The 26,378-nt window shown below is 61.8% G+C and overlaps 3 protein-coding genes across 7 annotated transcripts; 1 reads left to right on the plus strand and 2 right to left on the minus strand.

Annotated features, from left to right (window-relative positions):
• Positions 1–1,876: 1,876 nt before the first annotated feature.
• On the minus strand, positions 1,877–5,663 carry LOC311434033 (heme-binding protein 1-like; the record flags this gene model as incomplete). Of its 2 annotated transcripts, XM_084513860.1 has the most annotated exons (6): positions 1,877–2,480; positions 2,614–2,797; positions 2,893–3,034; positions 3,209–3,317; positions 5,307–5,392; positions 5,495–5,511. In XM_084513860.1, the coding sequence occupies 5 exons, from the start codon at positions 5,312–5,314 to the stop codon at positions 2,306–2,308; spliced, it is 618 nt and encodes a 205-aa protein (XP_084369986.1). In that variant the 3' UTR covers positions 1,877–2,305. The 2 variants fall into 2 exon arrangements, with proteins under 2 accessions (XP_084369986.1, XP_084369985.1); XM_084513859.1 differs by lacking the exon at positions 3,209–3,317 and having other exon boundaries at positions 5,495–5,663.
• A 238-nt stretch (positions 5,664–5,901) lies between these two features.
• On the minus strand, positions 5,902–23,907 carry KLC4 (kinesin light chain 4). 4 transcript variants are annotated; one of them, XM_084514750.1, is made up of 16 exons: positions 23,823–23,907; positions 16,420–16,686; positions 16,047–16,277; positions 15,656–15,734; positions 15,335–15,560; positions 14,934–15,021; positions 14,617–14,718; positions 14,336–14,509; positions 14,126–14,225; positions 13,726–13,778; positions 12,947–13,014; positions 12,756–12,864; positions 11,912–12,034; positions 6,657–6,781; positions 6,519–6,576; positions 5,902–6,419 (listed from the first exon to the last, which is right to left on the minus strand). In XM_084514750.1, the coding sequence occupies exons 2-16, from the start codon at positions 16,666–16,668 to the stop codon at positions 6,330–6,332; spliced, it is 1,875 nt and encodes a 624-aa protein (XP_084370876.1). In that variant the 5' UTR covers positions 16,669–16,686; positions 23,823–23,907; the 3' UTR covers positions 5,902–6,329. The 4 variants fall into 4 exon arrangements, with proteins under 4 accessions (XP_084370876.1, XP_084370874.1, XP_084370875.1 ...); XM_084514748.1 differs by having other exon boundaries at positions 11,885–12,034; XM_084514749.1 differs by lacking the exon at positions 23,823–23,907 and adding an exon at positions 21,972–22,107 and having other exon boundaries at positions 11,885–12,034.
• Positions 23,908–24,114: 207 nt separating this feature from the next.
• On the plus strand, positions 24,115–26,357 carry MRPL2 (mitochondrial ribosomal protein L2). The gene is made up of 6 exons (XM_084514770.1): positions 24,115–24,398; positions 25,184–25,307; positions 25,391–25,506; positions 25,605–25,715; positions 25,956–26,029; positions 26,120–26,357. The coding sequence occupies exons 1-6, from the start codon at positions 24,146–24,148 to the stop codon at positions 26,336–26,338; spliced, it is 897 nt and encodes a 298-aa protein (XP_084370896.1). The 5' UTR covers positions 24,115–24,145; the 3' UTR covers positions 26,339–26,357.
• The last annotated feature ends 21 nt before the right edge of the window (positions 26,358–26,378 follow it).

Here is a 26,378-nt window from a genome sequence, read left to right on the forward strand (position 1 = left end):
CAGCCTCCTCCCTCCCTCCCTCCCAGCCTCCCCCTTTCCCCCCCAGCCTCCCTCTCCCGCAGCCTCCCCCCTCCCCAGCCTCTCCCCAGCCTCCCCCCGTCCTCCCCGGTCCCCCCGTCGCGGTCCCGGTCTCGGTCCCGGTCCCGGTCGCGGTCCGTGCCCCGCACTCACCGAGCAGCAGCAGCAGCAGCAGCAGCGCCCGCACCGCCGCCATCCTCCGCCCCCCTCCGCCCCAGCTCAGAGCGCGCCCCGGCCCCGGGCCATGCCGCCCCTACGGGAGGGGCTTCCGGGGGCGGGGCCTCGCGGGAAGGGGGCGGGGCTAATGGGAGGGGGAGGGGCTAAAGGGAGAGGGGAGGGGTTAATGGGGGGATGGCTGGGGTTGGGTGGGGAGGGGAAAGGGGGGAAATGCAGTAAGAGACTAAAAAACACACAACAAAAACAACACAAAAATAGACGAAAAAAGTAGACAAAAGAAGATAAAAGTAGACAAAAGAAGGCAAAAAGCAAAAATAGACAAAAAAAGACAAGAACAGACAAAAAAGGACAAAGACAAAAAACAAAAAATAGACAAAAAGACAAAAATAGAGAAAAAAAAACAAAAAAAGAAAAAACACAAAGAACAAAAGAACAAAAAAAAAAACCACAAAAATAGACAAAAAACAAATGCAGACAGAAAAGACAAAAAAAGAGAAAAAACAAAAAAGGAAGAAACAAAAAAGAACAAAAAACACACAAAAAAAGAACAAAAAAAAAAACAAAAAAGAACAAAAAAATGCAAAAAAGAACAAAAAACCACAAAAGAATAAAAAAGCTGCGAAACAAAACAAACGGCAAAAGGAAAACAAGAAAAAGGTACAAATCAGAGCCCAAAAAATATAAGCTACCAAGCAAAGTTGAAAAAAACCTGCAGAAAACAGACTACAAAAGTAAAATTAAAAAAAAATCGCAACAAAAAAAGGAAAATCAAAGAGCTACAAAAAGCAAAAATAAATAAAAATTATAAAATAAGTGCAAAAATGGAACAATAAAATATAAGGGAGTACATGCAAAAAAAAAAGTTACAAAATATTAATAAATTGAAAGATTCGTAAGTTATAAGCAACTGTAAATGCTTAAAAGTTTGTGGACAATCCCAAAGGTCATAACATTACAAAAATACCAACATTTTAAATAACTTTTTAAAAATGAAAAAAAAAAAAAAAAGTTAAAATCAATTCACTTTTTTTTTTTTTTAATTATGGAATTTAAAAATATGAAAATGTACAAAAAATACAAAAAAAAAACGACAAAAATGCACATTACAAAAATATGAAAAATGCAAAAAAAAGTGCAAAAAAATCTAGGAAAAAAAAAGCAAAACCCCAAAATTTTAAATTTAAAAATCACGTAAAATTAAAAAAATAAAAATAAATAAAAATGAAAACACCTAAAATAAAAATACAAACATTAAACAAATACAGAAAATAAAAAATAGATTAAAAAATAAATAAATAGAAAATTACAAAAGGTAAAATTAAAAAAAAAAAGACAAAAAGGGGAAGGAATTTGCACAGCTCCCTCCCGCCCTGGGCTCACCGAGGTGTCTCCCTGAGGGGCTGGGACCCCTCAGTTCCCCCCGCCAGCCCCACACCTCCCGGCTCATGGCCCCCTGCCCGTCCCCCCGAGCCCCTCATGGGGTCCCACCACCACCACCCTCCCCACACCATCCCTGTGGGGCCGAGGCCGAGCCCGGTGCCACCAGCGGAGCGGAACCGCGGCTTCCTGCGCTGCTTGCGGTTGGGACCACACAAGGCCCCGGGGGAAGCCGTGGGCGACTCCGCAGCCTCCCTCATCCCGCCACCTGCCCCACGTCCCCGCCGCCACTGAGCCGCAGACGCAGCGCTTGAGCCGTGTTTATTTGCTGCTCGTTCGGCGCCACCGGCCTCCCCCCGGGACAGCACGGCGGTGTTTGGGGGCGCGGAGCTGGCTGGTGGGGCCATGAGGCTTCGGCGGCTCCGTTCGGTGGCTGAGTGTTGGCCGCGGCATCCCTCGCTCCTCACGTTTGGACACCACCAACTCGTGACTTCCATCCAGCCCGCCCGGTGTGGCTCCATGGCCCCGGCTCGGGGCTAAGAGCCACCCAGGTCACGCCAGCATGGCTACGTGGGTCCCACCAGCGGCCTCCTGCAGAGGGTCCCCCCCCCAGGGGAAGCACAGAGCGGGCAGGTTCCCCCCTGTAGGTGCACCAAGGCAGCCCGCAGCCCCCCGGTCCGTCATTCCGCGGGCGGGCGGTCATCTCCTCTGGGTCAGGACCGGCCGCGGGGGCTCACTCCGCCCGTCGGATGAACCAGATCTCGTTGCGGCGCTGAGGGACGCTGGGGTTCTGGTAGGTGGCCACGATGTAGGTTTCCCGGAGCACGGCGTCCGTGGAGCCCAGGAGCTCCCAGAAGAGCCCGATCTCCCGCAGAATCGTCTCCTCGGTGGTTATCCCGTAGAAAACCCTACAGGAAAAGGGAACAATGTCAGCCTACAGAGCCACCAGCTGCTGCTCATCGCCCCGGCCATGGTCTCCCACCCCTCTGCCCACCGGGGTGCCGCGGCAAGCCTGGGGAACGCGGCCGGCATTGGGGTCACCTGGTTATCACCCGGAGCGGCGCCCTCTCGGTGATGTGGATCTCGGGGTCCATGGGGACGGGAGGGTTTTGCTGGAACTGCCCCGGGAGGTAATAGGCGGTCAGGACCTCGCGCTCCAGCTCCGTCCCCTCCTCGTTCAGGTGGATTTCGTTGAGCACCGGGACCGTCATGCCCAGGTAGCGCCCTGGAAGGAGGCAGCAAGGCAGCCGGCGGGCAGGGTGAGAGGAGGCAGGGCGCTCCCTCTGCGCAGCCTGCCAGCCCCCTGCTGCCTGCACACACCTACAGAGTTCTCCTTGCAGATGTAGCGCATGAGCTTCATGAAGCTCAGGGAGATGCTCTGCTCATAGAGGGGCTCCCCCTTGGTGACGCAGGCCCACTTCCCGGCCGGGTAGTGCCGCTCCTCGTAGGCCGCCTCCTCGCACTGCAACAACAGGCCAGAGGACAAAGCCGGTCAGAGTTTTGTGGCACTTGGCTGGCAAAGCCAACGCCGAGAAGGCAGGCGAGAAGCGGGGAGAAGGGATCCGGCCGAGACGGGGACGCCAGCACCTGGCAGGGGGGATGGAGAAGGCGAGGGGAGCTGGCACGGCGAGCACACCTCAGGCAAGGACACGCAGCGCTGCTGGGCAGAAGTCAGCGAAAGGAAGAGCGGAGACGCAGGGCAGGGCGCGGGGAGGCTCGGGCGGCAGCAACTTTTCCCTCGAACGCTGTGTGCACATGGGGTAACAAGCAAAAAACCTCCTGCATGGGAGAAAGGAAGGTCTGGCGGTAGAGCTGTGGCACCAAGAAGAGCTGCGAAGGTTGGACCAAACTCCGCTTGGATCCTTCTCCCAAAGCGAGAAGTGAAATTAGGAAGCAGAGACATGAGCACGGGTCGTGCAAAGGGGACAGCTTTGTGGTATGGGTGAGTACCTCTATTTCCATCACAGACACTCTGTTCTGGACAAGCCTGACAAAGGAAGACCCTCAAATGGGGCCACAGGAGGTTGTGGAGTCTCCTTCTCTGGAGATACTCAAGGTCCCTCTGGACGCCTACCTAGGCAGCCTGCTCTAGGGAACCTGCTTTGGCAGGCGGGTTGGACCTGATGATCTCTTGAGGTCCCTTCCAACCCCTTCAATTCTGTGATTCATGCCTGCTGCTGTCCCACCAAGCCCAGCACAGCAACAGCATTTTCCAGCCAAGGAAACCCACCAAACAGACCCTCTAGACAACTTGCAGTTCTCATCTCTGACAGCGTGTGAGAACAAACCTTTCAGCCCAGCAAGGCACGGTGCCTGGAGCCCTGCAGCCTGACCCATACATCGACCAACCTCCCCTCTAGAAGGTGGGACTTGGGCAAGAGAAAGCGTGGTGATGCTTCACATCCACTGGGGGGGGGATTTTGACTCAGTGCTGAGGCCAGGAAGGCTCCGTAGGTGGCACGGGAATTCATGAGCCTCCAAGAGGATGACATGAGGCTCGGGAGCAGCAACCACCCACCACCCACCTGCCCAAGCCCGGGGAGCACATCTACAAAGGTCCAAGCTCCTGGGTCCCCTCAGCAGTAATGCCAGGAGGAGGCTCCCATCTCCTCTCCCAGCCCTGGAATCAACCCCCAAGAATCCTCCTTGGGCACAACGGAGGCACCAACAGCCACAGAAGATCTTCAGGTCCCACGGAGTCCCGGGAACCACTCCTGCTTGGGATCGGTGCAGGTACAGAAGGGCCCAGACTGAGCCGCTGGGACGCAGAAGAGCAGGGGAAGGAGCGCGGTGGAGCCCTGCTGCAGGGCTGTGCGCCCGCGTGCTGAGACGTGTCCCGCAGGCAGCGGTCCCGGGCCTCAGCCCAGGAGAAACTGGTTAAGCCCTCCTCGTGCAGAGGACAACTGACAGACGGCTGGTTGGGAGCAAGCCTAACCAAGCCCGCAGAGGCACGAGAACCAGTCCGACGGGCGCTTCTTCGCAGTTATTTCTCAAAGCACCTTTTTGTGCAAGAGATTAGAGGAGGTGCGCAACTTCGCAAGAACGGGAGTCTGCAGGCAGCAGCCGCCAGGTTCGGATCAGCGGCTGTGACAAACACTGACACGTGCTTGGGTCTGACAGCCAGAACCACAGAGTATCCCGAGCTGGAAGGGATCTGCCTGGATCGTCGAGTCCAGCTCTTTACTCTGCATGGCACCACCCCAAAATCCGGCCCATCTGTGTCTGAGGGTGTTGTACAGATGCTGTTTGAGCTCTGGCAGCTCGGTGCTGTGATGACTTCCCTGGGGAGCCTGTCCCAGTGCCCGAGCACCCTCTGTGTGCAGAACATTTCCCCAACCCCCAGCCTGACCCTCCCCTGTCCCAGCTCCATGCCGTTCCCTCGGGTCCTGTCGCTGTCCCCAGAGAGCAGAGCTCAGCGCCTGCCCCTCCGCTCCCCTCGTGAGGGAGCTGCAGGCCGCCATCAGGCCTCCCCTCAGCCTGCTCCGCTCGGGGCTGAGCAAACCCAGCGACTTCAGCCACCCCTCACCCATCTTCCCCCCCAAACCCTTTAAATTTCGGACACTTCTGCCAGCTTTACGCCCTGCTGCGCCGTGGCACCCCAAGCCGCACGCAGAAGCGCCCACGCTTGCTTGGCACGGCTGGCGAGGCGCCCGAGCGCGGCAGGCAGCGGGGTGCGAGGCTGGGGGGGGCTGCATGGAGAAGGGGGGGCAGAAGCAGGTCGGGGGTCCTCTCACCTTGCCATGTCGCGACAGGGCGACGTGGGGCACGGGCTCCCGCGCCTGGCTGTGCCGGTTCATCTGGACGATGGGGCCGGCCATGTCTGCAAGGCAAAGGGGTCAGGGGGGTGCCCCGGGTGGGTGTCCCCCCCAAAAACCCCATATCCCGGCCGTGTCCCCCCCCAAACCACCTCCCCGGGGCTCACCTGGGGGCAGGCTCACCCGGTGCGTGCTGGCCACGACCTCCCAGTGCGCAAACAGCCGGCCCCGCTCCTCCTCGTCCTCCTCCTCCTCGTCCTCCCCCCCCCCGCCTTCATCCTCCTCTTCCTCCTCCTCGCCCAGCCCGTCCAGGTCCTCCAGCCTGATCCGCGCCATCTTCCCCCCCCCTCCTCCCCCCGCCCCAAACCAACCCCTCCCCAAACCCTTTCCAGCTCCACCCTGCTCCGGAAAAGCACTGCCCCTTCCTGACGTCATGATGACGTCATCGGACCCGTCGTCATCCCCTCCGACGTCATCGCTCTCCGCCCCGTTGCGCGCCCCCGAGTCTCGTTGCGCGCCCCCCGAGCCCCGTTGCGCACCGCCCCCCTCCCCAAATATCCCCGGCAGGCACGGATTAGAGGGGGTGGGGGGCTTTATTTCGGAAAGTACAGCTCGGGAGCCGCGCCCTGCCCCAAATTCCAGCCCCTAATTCCAGCCCCCAGCCCTCTCCCGCAAGCTTGGGGGCTCATTGGGGCGCCCCGGGGATGGAGAGCACCCGGGGGCTCCAGGGGGTGGGGGACATCCCAGTGCTGGGGGCACCTCACGCAGTATGGGGCAGCCCGACCCCACCAGCACCCTACTTTCCTGCTGTCCCCCCGTCATCCCAAACTAGCTAGGGGACCTCCTTGCAGCCCCCACCCCGCCAGGACCCCCGGGGTGGAGCGAGGGGGGCACCGTGATGATGGGGAGGGAGCGGTGGAGGTGGGGAGGGGGCCGGCTGCGGCCCCACAAAGCCGTGGCGAGGCGCTGAGTGTGCAGGGGGGGGACACCGAGAGAAGGGGGTCAGTTGGAAGCGAGCAGGGAGCTGTGGGAGGAAAGATCCATGCTGCTGGCGCTGAGGCCTCTGCTCTCCGCACGGAGCCCTTGGGTGCCCTGAAAAACACAACACACATGAGAACCAGCACCCATGGGCACCCACAGGCACCCACGGTCCCCCTCGGTGCCCGCTCCTGCCCCGTTCCCATCCCTCACCTCGAAGGAAGCGTCGCTGGACTTGTGCAGGTAGTTGAGCGAGGCGGCTCGCTTCATGCTGCGAGGAAGCAGAGGAGAGGGGGGGTCAGCTCGTGCCCGACCTCCATCGGCAGCACCCCAACGCCCTGGGATCCCTACCTGGTGTTCCTGGGCTCCAGGGGCCCGTTGCCCTGCAGCTTCTTGACCAACATCTCGCTGCTCCTCCGGATCACTTCACGGATTTTCCCCAGGGAGCTGCTGCGCTGGAGGGTGCCGCTGCCGTCCTGGAGACGGAGACACAAGCCAGGGGCCGGGGCTGAGTGGTGCCGAGGGGGGGGCTGTGGCACGCTGAGAACTGGGCTGCCAGCACCCCCAGCCCCGCTCCGTCCCCTACAGCTCCCCGGGGTCAGCAAGCAGCAAGGGGGTCCCCAAGCTTGGGGACACCTTCGATTAGGCCAGGATGTGCAGTTAGGGCATTTGCTTCCCCAGCCACTGCCGGCTGGAGATGAGCCTCCCCTCTCCCCCTTCCTCGCTGTGCCGGTGGTGGTCCCCCCGTCCATCCCACTCGCTGGTCCTGGGCCACTCGTGTCAGACAGAACCACTCCGCACTCGCACACGGACTCAGCCCACCTCGAACGCCCCCGGGATGATCAGCTTTGGGACGGGCTCGTCTGGCTGCTCCGGGCTGGCTCCTTTGCTGCCTGCTTTCTCCGAGACCAAACCTGGCCCCAAACCTAAACCTAACCCCACTCTGTTGCCTCCCTTGTGCCCCCAAATCTCCCCGCTACCAAGACAGGCACCCTCAGCCCTTGATGGACTCTCGCCCCTCTCGTGGCTGAGCTCCACGTGGCTGCGTTCAGTGGCCACGTGCCGGCTGCCAGCACATCACCGCCTTGTGCCACTGTGTCACCGAGCCCTCCCACGCGGCCAGGCACACCCGTGGCACAAGGCTGTGCCATCACCGCTGGTGCGGGGCTGCTTTTGCTCTTGTAACCTGTTAACTGTGGTCTTCTTTTGCTCCCAGTGGCCCCAAGAGCTGTTTTCCCTGGCACAACGAGGCAGAAAAAACAGAGGCGAGGCAACCACAGCCCTCGTGAGCACACACGGGAGCCCCTTTGTACCCCTCCATCCGAACAGACCGTGCCCTACCAGCAAACCTTTCTCCCGGCACCGATCCCATCTGCTCTGGGGTAAGCCCAGCGTGCCGAGCACCTCTTCGCTTCCTCACCGCCACGAGGGGTTCCCCAGCTGGGAGAACCACGCGCTGCTGCTGCTGCTGCTGCCGGGCACCCACTCACCGGGAACGCAGAGAGGGAACGCAGGATTAGCAGGGCAAGCAGTCCCGCTCCTCCGCCGGGCATCCCAGGCAGCTTTGGGCAGAGCTGGTACGCGGCACTAGCAAAGATGGGGATGGGACAGAGGGGAAGGAAGCAAAAGAGCCCCGCCACCGCTAGCGCTGGGTCACCATGCTCCCATTAGGGCTTTGCCACGCCAGGTGCTGATCCTTTTGCCAGGGAGCATTGGTGGGGCAGGGGAGCGGGATTGTGGTGCGGGGGCAGCAGGATCCCACTGGGAGGAAAGCTCTGGGGTCGGGGCTGGAGGATGGAGCCACGTTTCCCCAGCTGTAGCGGTGCAGGCTGCCTGCAGACCGATGCCAGAAGCGAGTGCTGCTGCACTCCGGGTTAAAAATAGCCTCCTTTTCTCTCCCCGCTCCCTCTTCTGCAGCGTTATTTTTAACCCAGCAGGCTGATGGGGCTTGGTTTGCTGCAGAGCACCCACCTCGCTGCACCCACCGGGATGAGAACAAGCAGCAGCTCCACCACCGAGCCCCTCCGCTGCACGGGGGCAGAGGACCCGGGCGGGATGTGGCCGCACGTGAAGCTCAGCACAGCGGGGTCTTTTTCTGGGTACCAGAAATAGATGTTGAAGAAAACCCAAATTTGGGTGCTCCACAGCAGCCCCGGCACGCGGCTGCAGGGCTAGGCTTGGGAGCAACCCCAGGTTGGAGGCCGGGGAGGTGAACAGCAGCCTGGGGTCCCTCAGCGAGGCGCCCCCCTGCCTCCCATGCGGCAGCACGTCCCCCCCTGCACGCACACAGACACCAAGCGCACCCCCGCCTGATCCAGCAGCCTCTCGCCCCTCCGGAGCGTGGAAAGAAGCACAGGGCAGCGGTTCGGGTCTGTCTGCCTTTAATCAGGAGGTACAGTGGGTACAGCACCAGGTTGGGGACGCGGCAGAGCGCCGAGCCGGGTGGTGCTGAGGCCTGAACAGCGCCGGGGGGGGCTCCCCGCGCTCCGAGGAGCACGTGGTGGGAGGGAGAGGCAGCGACGGCGCAGCCCTACAGCCCTCAGATCCCCGTGGTGGTGGTCCCGAGGACGAGCCCCCTGCTTTTCCAGCAAGCACAAGCTCCCAGGAGAGCAGCACGCACGGGCCCCGAGGCCTCCGCACCACCACCAGCACCACCAGCAGCAGGGGAAAGCCAGGCCCAGGCAGACACGAGCAGGTTTCTTACTGCCAGGTGACTAGCATGAAACTACCCAGCTAAATAAATAAAGGGGGGGGGATTCCTGCGCTGGCCTCTAGGCTCTGCCCTGCTGCCCGCAGCCTCCCCAGGCTCCTCTCTCCCTGCAGCGGGTGGGATGGGGGCGTGCACCCAAGGGTATGGGGCTCATGGCAAAATGGGCTGCTTTTGGGAAAAGATGGCCTTTTCCCTGCGGGTCCAGCAGCACTGGGGGTGCTGAGCTGTCCCCACACCAGCCCAGGGTCAGCACTATGGCCCCGGCAGTAAGAGGGTTAGGGTCTTCCCGTCCACGTGGCTAAGGACAGCGAGTCGCAGCCCTAAGGACTGTGCCTCATGAGCCAGGTCCCGCGTTTCAGAACTCTTCCTCCTTCCCAGGAAAGCCTTCTCCTCCTCTGGAAACCTCCCTCCTGCCCCCATCACCTCTCCCTCGTGCTTGGAGCACTCCAAGCCCCAGCTCTTCCTTCCCTCACACCCTTCCTCGCACCTCCTTTTTCCCCTTGCTGTGCTTCACATCAGCCCATTCTCTCCCTCAGCCACTTGTACCTGCTCGGAGAGCAGCTCCACTCTCCTCTTACCTATCCTTCTGCCTCCAAAAAAAACAGAGAATAGCTTCACCCTCGCCTCTCCCTCCCTCAGCAGCCACGTGCGGGGACCCTGGAGCCACGGGACGCTTGCTCTTACTGCCACCACGCCAGCTCAGCCACAGCATCGGGTTGGGAGCCAGCAGCCAAGCGGCCCTTGGCTGTCACCCCATACCTGGGGTATGTAGTAGGGACATCCAAACCCCTGCTGAGAGCCCCCTGTGCTGGCCCTGGGCTGCGGGGAGGAGGAGAGCACTGCGGGGACTGCCCCGTGCTGCAGGGAGAGCCCGGCTCGCCGGCGGCCAGCGCAGGTTTGCTACGGGGCGCTAAAATCAGCTAAAAACCTATGGGGGGGGGGAAGAAAGCAAGCGGGCACACGATGGGCCTGCCGAGGCCAGGCCTCCGTGTCCCAAAACGGAGATCCTTCCTGCTCTTGCTGGCCACGGGGCTGGAGCGGGGCCCCGCGGGGGCCGGGCGCTCCTCTGCAGGCGCTGCGGTGCCCTCGCGCGCCGGGAGGGTTGGGGGGGCTGGCGCGGAGCTCTCGGCGAGGAAGGAGGGGTGGTGGTGGTGGAGGAAAAGTCGGAAGGTAACAACACACACATCCAGGTGATTGACTGCGGTGGAGGGGGTAAGAGGGAGTCTCGGGAGGCATTTAAGCCTAGTGCACAGAGAGGAGAGAGACACAATTCACAAGGCCGTGAGGTCGGAGGTAGCCCGGGGAGGTGCTGGGGCAGGGCCCGGGCTGCATGCGGTGACACCGGGCGGCGTCTGGACGGGGAGGGAGGCTGGGGGGGCTCAAACAGCGGGATCACACCTTTACCTGGGCAGCAGGTAGCTGGTCCAGGCCCCGGGGTGCTTCTCGAGGGGGCAGAGAGGTCGCTGCCACCCCTGGGGCTCCCAGAGCCCTGCTGGCAGCTCAAGGGATGGTGGCAGAGATGCCTGGGGTGGTGTGACCGAGGTCTCACAGCCAGCAGAGGGAACAGCTGCCCGTGATGGACAGGGGCAGGGGGAGCTGCCTCAGCCTTCTTTCTGGGGCTGCTGGCGGGGCAGAGGGAGCTGGCTGTGCGTGCTGCGGGCTGGGAAAGGCACCGAGCAGCCACGTCCCGGCTCCCAAAACCTCCCTACAGCTGGCTGGGGAAGGATTGCGGGGATGGGGACTGTCCCCCTCTGCTAACGGGGAACAGGAGGGTCCAAAGTCGGTGTTTGGCTTGGGGTGGGACCCTCCTCAGTGCTGACACCACAAACTGAGGCTGAGGGCAGCCTGGTGTCCTCAGAGCTCTGCTCCCCAGGCCCCCTCCAGGGTACAATCCACAATCAAGAGAGCCAGCGGGCTTCAGGCTTGGGTGCTGAGGGGCTGTCATGGCACCGGGGGAGAGGAAGGAGGAAAGGGAGACAGCTCATGCGGGTGAGGATGGCGGGGTTAGTGAGAGCAGCCGTGAGGGGGGAGCGGAGGGACTTGTGCTCAGTGAGTGCCAGGCTGCAGCCCACCCACCCGAGGCGCCGGCTACGCCCTGAGCTAGAGATCGGGAAGCGTTAACAGCCCTCGAGCCAAGCACCCTGGGTGTTCACACATGCTCCCGTGCCGCCTCGTCTCCAGCCTGCTCGCAGAGGCCGCCTGCCCCTCAACCTGCACCTCTACCTCCCTCCGAGCTCGGTGACCGAAGCGCCCCTCGGTCTCCGAGCGAGCCCGGCGGGCTGGGCTCACACCAGCAGCCTCCCTCACCACCACCTCGCTCAGCCGGGCACAGCCCTGCCTCTCTCAGCCAGAGCCCGTGGTGGCACAAGACCACCGTGGCGCTGCCTGAGGACTATCCCCTGCCCTGAAGACACGCAGCCACAGCCCCACAAACACACACACACACACACACACACGCAGCTCCCTGGGCTCCCTGCCCGTGTGGCGCGCTGCAGGACGGAGAGGCAAGATGCTCCCGCAGGCTGCGTGGGCCTGAGAGGGGTGCGCAGCGGGGAGAGGTGTTAATAAGGTTGCCGAGGCTGAGATTAAGGGCAGGCCGGGACCAGCTCATGCTGTGCGCTGCCAGGAGCCGGCAGCCCCCCGGTTGGGGGGTCTCTGGCCCGTACGCCAGCAGCCAGGCCCAGGCACGCACCTCCGTGGGCTGGCTGGCTCACACCGAGAAAGAGGGGGAGGAAGAAGTGTGCAAGGAGGGGATAAATGGAGGCAGACGAGGATGCCACGACAGGCCACACGGGGAGAGCCCTGAGCTGGGCTGCCCCTTCCCTCCAGCAGCCAGCTGAGGCCATTCTTGATGGTGTCTTGTACTTACCCCGCTCCATTCCACGCCCATACTCACTTCCTCGCTACCGTCTGTGGCATTCTCGTACTTGACGCCGCCACCCAGGCTCCGACGCCTCTCTGTGCCGTCGCCCTCCTTCAGGATCTCCACCACCTTCGTCTGGTTGATGGGGTCGATGCCCTGCAAGCAGAAAGGGATAAGGAAGCACCAGGTTTTGCCCTTCGGTGGTGCTGCCCTGCCCGGGCCCGGCCCATCGCAGCCAAAATCCTCCCGCACGAGGACAGAGCCAAGTCCTCTCCTGCACTGACCAGCCTCTGTTTGGGTTTCAGGTTCGGGGAGCCCCTTTCAAGCCATAAGCCACCCCGAGTGACGAGGGCTCGCTGCCCCAAAGCTGAAAACTTTTTGTCCTTCACGTTTTGGTGCGTGAGGGTTTCTGCCCTCCCTCAGCCTTTGTGCTGGGTGCTCACAACTCCCGCTTTGCGTGAGGACTGAGAGGAGTTTAGGGTGAGAGGCGCTCTGGGAAATCTCTATTGTATTTCCTGGACAAGCAATTAGTAGGAAGAAAATATTCCAGTGAGTGCAGGTCTCCTCGGGAGCTGACAAAGCCCAGGATCCTGCCCTAACACAGCTGCAGGATTCCTGCGCTCCAAGAGCCACGCTTCCTTCACAACACAGATCCCCCCCAACACAATATTCCCCCCAAAACACGTGCTCCATCCATCCACGAGCATACACGTGCAACCCCACACACGCGTATACATACATGCATACCCTGCACAACCCCAACCCCAACCCCCGAGCTGTTACGGGAACGTCAGCCACGGATATGGGAGGCTGCAAGGCACGGGACAGCCCCGAAACCCCAAAGTTCCCCCACTGAGGAAGGTCCCCCCGGGGTTACCTGCCGCCGGGAGCGAACTGCACACTCCTCCAAGGTCTCTGCTGCCTCTAGCTTGCCCTGGCGCCGGTACAGCGCGCCCAGGTTCCTCAGGGTGGTGTTCACGGTTGGGCTGCGGGAACAGACGCAGGGTGAGCAGGAGCCCTGGGGGCACCTCACCCACCCCTAAGCTGCCCACCAAGAACCCCTCTTACCTGCTAACCTTGCAGGCCTTGTACCAGCCGCCATACTCGGCGTAGGGAGCACTGTCTCTGTGCTTGCTCTGTAGGGTGAGAGGATATCTGTTAGCCCTCTGGGCACCAGGATCAGGCCTGGAACACGGGCACATTTAGGTGTCCTCGGGTCACAAACTGACAGCCTGGGCAACCCCAAGGATAAGACCACTCAGTATTCAAAATGCCTCTGATGCCTGCACACAGGCAGCCCTAAAAGGGTGGCTGAAACCACTGTGAAATGCTCCGGGGGCACAAAAAGCCTAGACTCGAGGCCAGAGCTGCTGTAAGGAAAGCCGGCCTCTCCCTGCTGCCACTAAGGGCAGGGAGAAAGAGGGGCGAGGGAAAGAAAAAAAAAAAAAAAAAAAAAGTGAAGCTCTACAAAGACGGTTTGATACTTTTTTTTTAATAGGAGATGTGGAAATGGCACAAAGCGGAGTGCAGCAGCCCCAGCAGAACAAGCCAGGTGTGTGGTCACCACTCCTGATCACGCTGACCGTGCTGTGCTATTGCCCCCAGGGCAGCTGTGCCCAGGCCAAATGTCCCAGGGGAGGAAAAGGCTCGCTCCTTGCCCAGGCTGTAAAATGAATCTCACTCCAGCTGCACATCTGTCCCACAAGGCTGGATTTCCCGGCCTGCTCCACAGCCCTGGGAGAGAAGGGGGCACAGCCAGCATGGCTCTGTTGGGCCAGCTTTGGCCAGCAGCTTCAGAAGATGAATCTTTCCCCTCAGCTCTTGCTGCGCCCCCAGCTTGGACTCACCTTGCTCATCTCCTCTCTCTCCTCCGCGTGCATCCAGATGGGCTTGTGTTCATCTGTGTGGGGAAGGACACAAGACAGCTCCGGTCACCACCTCGTCCTCTTGCTCTGCCACACTTCCCCTGGAGCTCCAGCTCCCGCACAACCCTATTCCCCCTGTTAGCCACAGCTGCTTCCCAAGCAAAGGCTCACAGCCAGAGCTCTCCAAGTCTCCTTCTGAGGGACGTGGACCAGCACAAGACACTCCAAGGGCAGCGTCTCAAGGAGCGCCCAAAGCAGGGGCCCTGCAAGGCATCCCCATCCCTCTGCCAAGGGGATACCAGCGCCGGCCAAGCTCAGGCTGAGAGCCAGGGGACCAAACTGCTGGGCCTTCCCCAGCCCCAGTAACTCCTGCTGTACGAACCATCCACGGAGCCAAACTCCTTCACGTGAGCACGGGTGAGGATCTCCTTGTACAGCACCTCGGCGTCTTTGTATTTGCTCTGCTTCAAGTAGCAGGAGGCCTGCAACCAAGAAAGCAGCTCCAATCCCGCTGGACGACACAGATTTACCCTGCCCACCTCTCCCAGCTATCTCCCACCCATCCCCACGCCGCCTCCTCCCAGGGTCTCACCAGGTTGTTCTTGGTCTTGGCCACGTTGGGGTCGTCAGGACCCAGGCAGCTCTCGTAGATCTCCAGGGCCCTGCAGTAGTAGTACTCCACCTCCTCGTACTTGCCCTGGTTCTGGCACAGCAGGGCCAGATTGTTCAGTTGCTTGGCCACGTCGGGGTGGTCTTTGCCTAGGACCTGGGTGCACAGAAGAGGAGAAGCCACAAAAAGACATTTAAACATGGCAAGGAAGGGAAAGAAAACCCTAAGGGGGAGCTGGAAGGGAGACTGTGGGAGTCCAGTACCTTCTCACGGATCTCCAGGGCTCGCTTACACAGGGGCTCTGCTTCTTTGTACTTCCCTCTCTTGCCATAGAGAACAGCCAGATTGTTCAAAGTTGCAGCCACCTGCAGAGATAAAAGTTTCTCTGTGAAACAAAGATGAATTCAGTGGGACCAGCCTTGCCTACATGTCAGGAACTGGCTTCTCCTGGATGCTGCCAGGCCGTGCTGAACAAGATTGGCAGAAAGAGGCTGATGTGGCCAAACAGCACCCCACACATCCCAGGGTCCCTGCTGTCCCCGGGCAAGGGAAGTGACCAAGGGAGGAGGGACACACTCACCGCCGGGTGGTCTTTGCCCAGGGTCTTCTCACGGATGGAGAGCGCGTCGTTCAGGAGGTGTGCTGCCTCTTTGTATTTATTCTGATCCCTGCAGTGCAAAGCCAGCTAGTTATTCAGGGTTTGGACAACACAGCCCACGGCAAGCAGAACCACAACCAGCAGTCCTCCCTCCGCACACACCAGCTCCCACAGCCCACCCATTTCCCTTTTCCTCCCTGCTTTAGCCAGTCTCTGGTTTTATCAGGGAGTTTGGCGGTCCAAATCCCTTATGTGTGCCAAAAACCCTTTCTAAAAGGCAAATCCCTGGAAGCTGGAAGAACTCCTTGCCACCACAACGTGACCTGGTGAACAGGAGGGAGAAAGCCCTCCTGGCCCCGTTGTGCCCTGCCCACTACCCTCACCTGTACACCAGCGCCAGGATGTTGAGCATGGTGGCCACATCGGGGTGATCGTGGCCCGATGTCTTCTCCAGGTCCTCCAGCGCCTGCTTGCAGAGAGGCACAGCCACCTCGTAGCGTCCCTGTGAGGCGTACTGGATGACGAGGTTGTGGAGGGTGCGCAAGCGTGCGGGAATCTCGTAGCCTCCCTGCTGGGCAGCTGCCACCGCGCTGCTGTGCTGGTGGGGCACTGCGGGCACAGAACGAGACACGGGGGCACGGTCGGCAGGGCAGGTTTGAAGGGGTACAGTCAGCAACCAACACCAAGCAGAAGCCCACACTTACATCCAGGACCGTGTTCTTCCTCCTCATTTGGGAACAGATCGTCCAGGGAGTCCTTGGTGGAGTCGCCCTCCTTCTCCTCCTGAGAAGATGGGAATCACAGGGCTGTAGGTTCTCGGAGGAGATGACAGCAGCCTGGGCTGAGCCAGCTGCGAATCTCCCCCCTGCTGCAGCCCCAAACCACCACCAACTTCCCCGGTGTCTCTGCCACCACCTTTCTCCCACACAACAGACCCGGCAAAGCCAGATTTCCCCATCAAATCCCGGCACCCTACCCCATGCATTGAAGCTGGGAAGGGACAAAACCCAGGGCAAGGCTGTCACCCCCAGGCCATCCCGCTGGTCCAACCCCCCCGGGGGCAAAAGGCTGCTGCTTGACAGGACGAGTACCTACCGAAGGCGAGACATCCTCATCATACTTCTTCAGCTGGTTCATGAACTCCAGGTGCTTCTTCTCCTCCTCCAGCTGAGCCACGGTCTGCTCGCTGCGCTGCAGCTTCTGCTGGGTGTTGGCCAGCTCGTCGCGCAGCCACTGGTTCTCCTGGCACAGCCTCCGCACCTGAGCCCGCAGCTTCTGCTTCTCCGACTCCACCGCGTTCAGGTGGTTGGACAGCGCCATCATCACCTTGTCGGGGGTGACAGGGAGGGTCAGGAGAGACCCCAGCCTCACGTCTCCCTCACACACGCGCTCGGGGACCACCCTCAGGGCCACTCTGCCCCGTCAGTCCCAGGTACCAACCACACGGGAGGGCGCTCGCCGCTCTCACCTGAGCCTCTCCAAGCCCCAGCTCAATCATCTCCACCGATTTGCGGAGCAGGTTGGATTTCTCGTGCACCAGGTTGGCTTCTTCATCCTTCTTCAGGCACTTGATGGTCTCCAGCAAGCTGTGCAGGATGGAGTTGTGTTCGTTCTTGAGCGCCTCCAGCCCCTGCATCACCAGCTTGGTGTTGGAAATGATCTCCTCTTGGCTCAGCTTGTCCAGTTTCTCCTCCCTTGGGTACACCATGGTGGACATAGTCCTGGTCCGGCAGCCCTACAGAGAGAGAAAACCAAACCCTGAGTGCCTCGGGGCTGTTCCAGCAGCCAGCCACAAGTGATTTAGCTTCCATTTAGGAGCCGAGATTTGTGCTTGGCAGCTGGGGTTGCGATGGGTGCGCCTCCCACCCGCAAACCACTGGGGCGGGGAGGCTGTCAGAGCCCCACACCCCTTCTGCAGAGGGGTGCCAGCGCCGAGCTCTCTGCTCCAGCGACGCACGGCCCTCAGCAAGTTTATTTGAGGCTGTTCTTACTGGTGAGCAAGAGCCGAGCCCTTCCCCACCCAGCCCCCGAGTCACGCTGCTGACTTCATGTCCGCTTCATCACCCAGCGCCCGTTCCTGGGGAATCCACCTGATCCATAACTCCCCTGTGCCCTTTCCCACCTTGATAAAACATCAGGGGGAGGGACTGAGTGCTGAAGCAACAAGGGAAACCCCCAAACCTTCCGCAGTCAGCCTTCTGCAGGTGAGCACAATCCAGGAGAGACGTGCAAGGCTTCCCAGCTTGCACACAGCTTGCTAGCAAGGCGCAGCAGACACCTACCTGCTTCCACACAAGCCCAGGTAACAACTGCTGAAGGGTAAAGAGTAAATGACCAGTTTTGGCTCACAAGAAAACTCAGCTCCATACCCAGAAGCAGGGAAATCAGGGAGTGGGAGTCCTCTGGAGCACGGGTACCGCTTGGAGACACAGGGAGATGCCCAGAAGCAGCCTCGAACCCAGCACAGAGCACACCTCCAGCTCTGCTGCAGGGCTCACACAGTGGGGTGGCCCACGAGCACCTCTTCACCCCTCTGTGTGCTGGGCCAGCTGGAAATGCTGATGGTTTTCACAGAAGCATTAATCACATCCCCACTAGGAGGGCCTGAGCTCTTGTTTTACGTTCAATACACACGCACCGAGGAGAGGAACATCTTCTGAACCAGGATAAAAAGCCACCAGAGCTCACACCTTGCTAGATAACAGCCCGACAAGCCCCAGATCCATAGGAAATCAGCCTCATTAATTCCGCTGTGCGCAGAGCTACTCAGCACCTGAGAAACTGCTGAGCTGCGTGTTAAAACACGAGGATCCCTGCTCCAGCAACATCCCATCTTTCTTCTGCCCTTCCAGAAGAAAAAAAAAAAAAGCCGGGAGCATCTCACAGTCCCCACACTCAGCTTGTTCTGCCAAGCTGTAAAGGCTTCAGGTTGTCTGAGAAGGGAGATGGAACGAAACATCCGTGACCTGGGCTGTGTTAAAAGCAGCGTGGCCAGCAGGGCGAGGGAGGGGATTTGTCCCCCTCTGCTCTGCTGTTGTGAGACCCTCCATGGAGTCCTGCATTCAGCTCTGGGGCCCCATGGAAGGATTAGAATGAGTCCAGAGGAGGGCCACAAGGATGATGAAGGGGCTGGAGCACCCCTCCTACACAGACAGGCTGAGGGAGTTGGGGTTGCTCAGCCTGGAGAAGAGAAGGCTCCAGGGAGACCTTACAGCAGCCTGCCAGTGCCTAAAGGGGCTACAGGAAAGCTGGGGAGGGACTCTTGGTCAGGGGGTGGAGTGGCAGGAGAAGGGGAATGGCTTTAAAATGAAGAAGAATAGGTTTAGATTAGATGTCAGGAGGAAATTCTTCACTCAGAGGGTGCTGAGGCCCTGGCACAGGCTGCCCAGAGAAGCTGCGGCTGCCCCATCCCTGGAGGTGTTCAAGGCCAGGCTGGATGGGGCTTTGGGCAGCCTGGGCTGGTGGGAGGTGTCCCTGCACATGGCAAGGGGCTGGAATTCAGTAATCTTTGAGGTCTCCTCCAACCCAAACCCTTCTGTGCATCTGTGACAAGCACAGCCCTGCCAGGCACCAGCTCCAGCTTCCAAGGGAGCAGAGCGGGCTGCACAGCACCCGGGCTGCTCACTCCCAAACACCACCAAGAAAACAAAGAGAGAACTGAAGGGAATAAAACCCCCAAACACCATCGGAAGATGGCTCATTATCCCCCAAAGCGAGGATTCTTCCCCCCAGAGCCTTATTTCCAGCCCTCCCCAGGGCTGGCAGGTCTGTGCCCGGTGCGCAGCCCTCCGGAGAGGCACCGCGCTCTATGGCAACCGATGCCAAGGTCAGGCAGGCTGAGGCTGCTGCACAAGCACTCTTCCTGCTCCCACACATTCAGCAAAGGGCACGGAGCGTCCTTTACCCGGGCAGAAAGGGGAGGCTCAGGCTGGAGCACCCAGCTCCTTCTTTATCCATCTGCCATCCCCGCAGCGGCTCAGGTCTCCACCGGTGCGTTTCTGCTCCACTTGGCACGGCCTCCCTGCGGACGGCGAGCTGCTGGAACAGCCCTGCTCCCGTTTTTGGGGGCAGGCAGGGCAGGAGGAAGCCTGCACGGAGCTCTGCGGTGCTTGCAGGCAGCCGGGGAGCCACCAGCTGCCGCGTCCTGCTGGGCACAAACCTCCCTCCCGCGCTCCGGTGCGGCACCGGGAAACCACCGAGCGTCAGCAGTTTTTATCAGCCCACTTCTTCTGCCGCTGAAATCCGCTCCCACACACGAGAGATGGAAGAGGAAAGAGCTGGAAGCTTCGGCACTCACGTCTTAAGCCCACAGTGAAGACAAGGATGCCAGACGAGATGGGTCCAAGCGGACCTCAAAGCTCAGGAGCTCACTGCCAGGAGGCTCTGGGGAGCCACAAACTTGGCCCCAGGGAAATCAGGGGGCAGCTACGATGGAATAAGACTTCAGGTGGTCTTTTGTTACCTCTACGCATGCCTCAACAAATTCAGCTTGCTTCAGTGTCTCCCTGCACGTCCCCAGACCAAGTGTATGTACGACACAGCTCGCCCAAGACCTTCAGCCCGCGGGTGCCTGCCAGAGCTCTCTGTGAGCGCAGACCTCAGCAGCAAGCTCTTCTGTAGGAGAACGCGATCTAAGGATGCGGTAATTGCAGGAAAAACAACCGGGTTCTGGACAAAAAGCTTCCTGGGGAGCAGAATGAGGCTGATTCATAGCGAGAAGGAGCGAAGAAGCCTGGGAGATGGATAGGGATGAGCACTGCAGGCATGGAACCGCGGGGCTGGAGGCGTGTGGGCACTGCAGTTACCCCAGCCCTGTGCTTCGGGTACCTACAGCAGGTGGGTGACCTGCTTCAGGCAACAGGGAAGACTTTGGGGGTTGTTTTGTTGGGGTTTTGGGTTTTTTTTTTTGGACCTCGGCCAGCTCGTTGCTGTCAAACCACTGAATAAAGGGTTTTTTGGAAGGCTGGCTGACCTCCACGAAGCTGAAAGCGAGATCGCCGACACACAGCCGAGCCTCCACGCCACAACCAAACCTCCACCTGATGCCTCGGACAGCAAAAAATAAACTGAGGGCAGTGAAACAGAGTGCTGAGGTTGAGCAGAGCTGGTGTCACAAGCTTCCTCCTCGTTTTGGTGCCATAGCACCAGGAAACAAACAGGGACCGCAGGAGCCTAGGGGCAGCCGGGACACACGCCTGCACGGAGCAGGAGCAGTGCTCTGGGGTGCTCGTGAGCCGTGCCACAAACACCCGGGACACCTCAGAGCCCCCGAGGGCACACAAACAGGACTCCGGCACCCCGGGAGCTCCTACCCAGCACGTTTCTGAGCTGCAACCCCAAAGCCAAAGGGTGCAGCCCAACCCTGATACGCGCGGGGCCCTGCCAGCATTTAGCTCCGGCTTAGGTTTCTCCGGGTTTCTCCACCCCGCTGTGCTAAAAGGGGCACCCAAGGGCCCCGGCAGGAGGCTCTCACGCCCTTGTCCTCTCGTGCCCAAAACGTGGGGCTCTGCTTAGTGCCCGGGCAGCCCCTCGCGTGGTTTGAAGCCAAGCTCCAAGCCCAGGAAGGCTTCACCCAAGCAGCCTCCCTGGGCTGGGTGGGCATTTATAACTCGGCGCAGGCTGACTGGGAACAGCTCAGCCCTCCCCACGCCCTGGCCGGGGTTCAGTGCCAGAACTGCTTCTTGCAGCAGCAGCTGACACATGCCAGCTCTGGCTGCGAGTGGAGCTCCAGGAGCCCTTCTAGATGCCAGAAGGGCTGCGTTGGGAAAGCCTGTGCTAACCCGCAGGCTGCAGGAGCCCCAGGGTGTTTAACTAGGGCTCAGGAGGGAGCTGTGCAGCTCACGTGGATGGGTTCTCCCACAAGGAGAGGGGAAACTCCACAAATGCTCTTTCCCCTAAGCACTAAACACTCCTCTCTGTCCCAGAAGCTCCAGCTCCCTGCCACCCTAACCTCTTACAGAAAACGTGCTGCAACACAACCTGCCCGAAACCTGGCTTTCCAGGGACTCCAGGGACGTGGCCGCAGCGATCCAGGTTCGGAAAGGACCCGGAGGCTTCTCATCTCCTCCTGGAAATGCCAAACTGGGGTTGTTCTGGTTGACCAAACAGCTCCTGTGTTACCAAAGCGAGACCCAACGTTGAGGGCACACACGAGAGCAGAAAGGGTTTACTGCTTTTGTTCTCTAATGATTGTAGAATACACACACGGGAGGCAACGCAGGTAAAATAAATAAATAGGAGGAGCCACGTGCCATAGCAGAAAGCCTGAGTGCTCCTCACAGCCCCTCGTGCTGTTTACAAGCCCGGCTGGCCTGGAAAACGCACGCCTTTCGCTGGGACCGGGGGAACGGCAGCCTTCAGCACCCCCACCCGCGTGCTAGCATCTCCAGATCAGCTGAGAAGGTGTTGTTTTTATAAAAAAAGGCAAAACAAAAAAACAAAAAGCAAAGAAAAAAACCCCAAACCCTCCTGCTCACGTTCCCAGCAGCCAAATCCACTCCGCATCTGCTGCGGCTGGGATGAGCGGAGCACCATGAAAACCTCTTTCCTGGAGCGGAGCCAGGCGCAGCATCTCTCCCCAGCCCAGTGGGGAGGGAGGGCGGCTCGCTGCGCACAGCCATCACCTTGCCCTGGCAGCAGGCAGCGGGGTGGAAGCAGGCGGAATAATTCCCCGGAGCCCGTGCCCCTGCAGCCAGCTCCCTAACCCGCGGGCTGGATGTGCCGCAGGAGCACGGGGACGGTCGGGGCACAGCGAGCGCAGCCCCAGCGCTGCAGACCTGGGGCAGCCGCAGGGAGCAGCTGACTGCGGGTGGGTTATTTCCAGAACCAAAAAGGGTCTGGAAACACAAGGAAGCAGGCCAGTTCCCCAGGACAAAGCTCTACCTGCACCATAAGCACAGGGTTGGGTTTACTCACGAATCCAGCCTTTACCCGGCACCTCCTCGCCAAGGTCAAAGCCTCGCAGCACGTCCCCTGCGCCCTCCCCAAAACCCTTTTTGGGATTAATGCTGCCGTTCCTACCTGGGCATTCCTCCCGAGGAGCAGGCGAGCTTCCTGCTCCTTCCGCCAGCCCCGGCAGAGCTCAGCCCTGTTTATTTACCCTGCGTCTGGGCTGCCAGAGATCTTTGACCCCGCGCTCGCTGCACACCACCGCCCTCCTCCTCCTCCTCTTCCTCCTCCTCCTCCTCCTCGCTCGCAGTGGGGGCAGGTGCTTTATTCCCCGGGGAGCTGAGCCCACGGGCGCCAGGAGGAGACCCTAGCGGGGCGCAGAGGAGCCGGGCACGGTGCTGGGGGAGCTGGCGAGGGCTGGAGGCCCGCCGCAGCCTCCCACCATTGTGCAAACGTCTCCAGGCTGCCCGGCCACAGCTCTCTGCGGCAGCACCATCCCCCAGCCCTCCTCCCGGCACCTCCTTCCAGCCGCATCCCTTCTCCCTGACGGAGGTTTAGGGGGAATCGTGTCCCCCCCAGCGCCTCCGGCAGGGCGTAGCTCCGCTTGGGAAGCGATTTCTTCGCCCGAGGAAAGGTTTCGGGTGGAAACGCGGCCCCCAAAGTTTGCGAGCCATCGCTGCGTGCTCGCAGCCGCCTCCGTCATCGCTCCTCCGGCTTTGTCTGGCAGCGGGAGGCACGCCCGCTGCGTATCCTCGGGGCCGGGAAAGCGGGGACAAAACCCCCCTGTTCCACCCCAAAACCCCCCCATCCTTTCCCGGCGTCCCGGTCCCGCTCCACCCTGCCTCCCCGGGAGGAAACTTGCCCCGAAACCACGGCTCGGAGCGGCCCTTTGTTACGGGACGGCCGGGCACCCTGCCCGTCCCCGTCACCAGCAGGGAATCTGCCACCCAGCAGCCCTACCTGGGTGCCTGCTGCGGCTTGCCCGCTGCTCCCGCTTCCCCCGGCGGGCACGGTGCTGACGGACGGACGGACGGATGTGGGGCCGTGCTTGGGGCACGCCACGGCCCCATCGCCCCGCTGGCAGTGCCACGCACACCGACCCCATAGCTGCCACCCCCGGCAGCCACCGAGCTGCTTCTCCGAGGGCTCGGGGAGGTGACGCCGATCCCTCGGGGATCCCAGATGCGCACCCTAATACCGATCCTATAGCTCGGGGGGGGGCACCCCTGCTCGGTGGCACCCCGAAACCCAGCTCGTGGAGCCGTAGGGCTGCCCCACAGCCGCCCAGGCCATATTTCTGTGCCCCGGCTGGCTATGGGGACGTCATCCCGGTAGCCCCAAAGCACCGGGGCCTGGTGGGGAGCACCCCGAAACCCACCCGGGCCGGGGGGGCTGAACCTGCCCCGGGGCTCCCAGGGGACAGCGGGGTCGGGGTGCCCTAGGGAGGCACGGTAAGGGGGCTCCGGGGGGCAGCCCTATAGGGGGAGGGCACCACAATTTTGGGAGGGCACCCCAAGGTTGGGAGGGCACCACGATTTTGGGAGGGCACCACGATTTTGGGAGGGCACCGTATTTTTTGGGGACGCCCTATTTTTTTGGGGGATACCCCATCCTTTTGGGAGACACCCCCATTTTTGGGGGACACCCCATTCTTTTGGGGGACACCCCTATTTTTTGGGTACACCGTTTTTTTTGGGACACCCCTATTTTTTTGGGACGCCCCCTTTTTGGGGGGACACCCCCATTCTTTTGGGGACACCCCTATTTTTGGGAGGACACCCCTATTTTTGGGAGGACACCCCCCTGCCCGCCCCCCAGCCCCGCTGACAGTGCAGCAGGGCTGCCCGGTGCCCCGGGGCCTTCCCTCCCAACCCCTCCCCATACCGCAGCCCCCCACCCGCCGACCCCAAACCGACCCCAAACCCCCCAAAAACCCCCTAAAGCCCCCAAAACCGCCCCCAAACCCCTCGATTCCGCTCCTACCTGCTCGGCACAGGGCGGCGGTGACCGGTGCGGGGCTGCGGCGGCGACACGGGGCGGGGCCCGGCCCCAAAACGCCCCCAAAACGCCCCCCCCCTCCCCGCTCCTCCCCCTCCGCTCAGCGGCGCGGCCCCTTTAAGCCCAACATGGCCGCCGCCAGCCGCCACTGGCGCCGGCGCGCCCCCTCGCGCCACCACCGGAGCGTGGCCACGCCCCCTCCCCCATGTGACCACGCCCCCTCCTCCCCGTGGCCACGCCCCCCCTCGCCCGGTGGCCGCGGCGCGCAGGCGCGGTGCCCTCCCAGGGCGGGGGGAGCGGCGCGCAAGATGGCGGCCGCGGCGCTGTGCCGGGCGCTGGGGGCGCTGGTGCTGTCGCCCCCCCGCGCCGCTATCGCCGCCGCTGTCGCCGCCGCCCGGCCTGTCGCGACAGCGGCGCCCGCTGGGGTCCTGGCGGCGGCCGCCGGCCGCTGGCTGAGCGGCTCGGCGGCGCGCTGCACGACTGACCCCATGTGGAAGTGCCGCGTCAAGTACACCGTGCGGCCCCTCGGCATGAGGAAAACCGGGGGGAGAGACCACACGGGTGGGCACCGGGGCACGGGGGGCTGGGGGGACACCGGGGGGACCTGGGGGGACACCGGGGGGCTGAGGGGATCTGATCTGGGGGGGGCACTGGGGGACTGAGGGGATCTGGGGGGGCACTGGGGCTGGGGGGGGCACCTGGGGGTCCCAGGGGGCTGAAGGGGACCTGGGGAGGGGACTGAGGGGATCTGGGGGGGGTACTGGGGCTGGGGAGGGCACTGGGGGATTGGGAGACCTGGGGGGGCTGGGAGGGCACTGGGGGGCTGAGGGAACCTGGTGGGGGCACCGGGGGGCTGAGGGAATCTGATCTGGGGGGGGCATTGGGGTTGGGGGGGGTACCTGAGGCGACCTAGAAGTCTGAGGGGGACCTGGGGGGGGTCCCTGGGGTTTGAGGGGATCTGGGGGGGGTACTGGGGCTGAGGGGGGCACCAGGGGATTGGGGGACCTGGGGGGGCTGGGAGGGCACTGGGGGGCTGAGGGGATCTGATCTGGGGGTGGGAGACACTGGGGTTTGGGGGGGCACCTGGGGGGACCCAGGGGAACCTGGGGGAGGCACTAGGGGTCTGAGGGAACCCGGGGTCTGAGGGGGGCACCAGGGGGTTGAGGGGAACTTGGGGAGGGCACTGGGGGGCTGAGGGGATGTTGGGGGGGCACCGGTGGTGGGGAGCCACCAGGGGGCTGAGGGGACTGTGGGGACTTGAGGGGACCCAGGGGGGGCTGAGGGGGGCACCGGGGGGCTGAGGAGACCCTGACCCATGTGGAGCCCCCCGCTGCCTTGTCCCTCAGGTCGCATCCGTGTGCGGGGCATCGGCGGGGGCCACAAGCGTCGGTACCGCATGATCGACTTCCAGCGGCTGCGCTACCAGGAGGGCATGGAGAAGGTGGTCAGCGTGCGATACGACCCGTGCAGGCGAGCACCGGGCAGGGTCTGGGGGCTGGGGGGATCCCTGCAATGTGGCAGACCCCGCTCTGACCCTCCGTGCCCCTTGGCAGGTCGGCTGACATCGCGCTGGTGGCCGGCGGCAATCGGAAGCGCTGGATCATCGCCACGGAGAACATGCAGCCGGGGGACATCATCAGGAACTCGGCACACATCGGCAGGATGGCGGGTGCGCACCCCGGGGCTGCGTGCCGGCCCCGTTGGGGGCTCGCTGCCCGCTCCGTGCCACGCTCATGGCTTTTTCCCCCCGGTTTCTCCCCCCGGCAGTGTCGGCCAACGAAGGGGACGCCTACCCGCTGGGGGCCCTGCCCGTGGGCACGCTGATCTGCAACCTGGAGAGCCACCCCGGCAAGGGAGCGCAGTACATCCGCGCGGCCGGTGCGTCTGCGTGGGGGCACCTGCCGCCTGTCCCCTCCTCTCCCCGTGCTGGGGTGCGAAGTTGTGTTTCCTAGGGGTGGGCACAGCTGTGTGACAGCCTCCCCGCGCTGCCCCTGAGGGTCTGTCCCCTGGGGGAGGCGCTGCGTGAGTGGCACGGGTGTTTGGGGATGTGCCCCCTGCGGTTCAGGACAAAGTCCTGCTGCTCAGGGCGGCCCCCTCCTCCTCCTACTCTCCTGGCAGGGACCTGCGGGGTGCTGCTGCGCAAGGTGAACGGGACAGCCATCGTGCAGCTGCCCTCCAAGAGGCAAATGCAGGTAGCGGAGCCGCGCCAGCCCTAAACCCCCACCTCCTGCCCCCCGGCTAACGGCAGTGGGGGTGCTGACGGCTTCTCCTTTTTTCCCCAGGTGCTGGAGACCTGCGTGGCCACGGTGGGCCGCGTCTCCAACGTGGACCACAACAAGCGGGTGATCGGCAAGGCGGGCCGCAACCGCTGGCTGGGCAAGCGGCCGCACACGGGGCTGTGGCACCGCAAGGGCGGCTGGGCCGGCCGCAAGATCAGGCCCCTGCCGCCCCTCAAGAGCTACGTGCACCTGCCCCGCGTGGCAGCCCCACCGGGACAATAAAGCCGCCTGTGCCAGCTCCCACCGGGCTCTTGTTGCCGTT

The sequence above is a fragment of the Aythya ferina genome (genome assembly GCF_964211825.1).
Source record: "Aythya ferina genome assembly, chromosome: 3".
Taxonomy (NCBI): domain Eukaryota; kingdom Metazoa; phylum Chordata; class Aves; order Anseriformes; family Anatidae; genus Aythya; species Aythya ferina.

What these genes read in the sequence shown, in the direction of transcription:
- KLC4 (XM_084514748.1), bottom strand. Translation starts at nt 16,668, where the DNA reads ATGTCCACCATGGTGTACCCAAGGGAGGAGAAACTGGACAAGCTGAGC. An exon ending in GGAAGAACACGGTCCTGGAT is followed by an intron (nt 15,561 to 15,655) that starts GTAAGTGTGGGC and finishes CTGTGCCCGCAG; the next exon opens with TGCCCCACCAGCACAGCAGC. An exon ending in AGAGAGAGGAGATGAGCAAG is followed by an intron (nt 13,015 to 13,725) that starts GTGAGTCCAAGC and finishes CTCACCCTACAG; the next exon opens with AGCAAGCACAGAGACAGTGC.
- MRPL2 (XM_084514770.1), top strand. Translation starts at nt 24,146, where the DNA reads ATGGCGGCCGCGGCGCTGTGCCGGGCGCTGGGGGCGCTGGTGCTGTCG. An exon ending in CGGGGGGAGAGACCACACGG is followed by an intron (nt 24,399 to 25,183) that starts GTGGGCACCGGG and finishes CTTGTCCCTCAG; the next exon opens with GTCGCATCCGTGTGCGGGGC. An exon ending in ACACATCGGCAGGATGGCGG is followed by an intron (nt 25,507 to 25,604) that starts GTGCGCACCCCG and finishes TCCCCCCGGCAG; the next exon opens with TGTCGGCCAACGAAGGGGAC.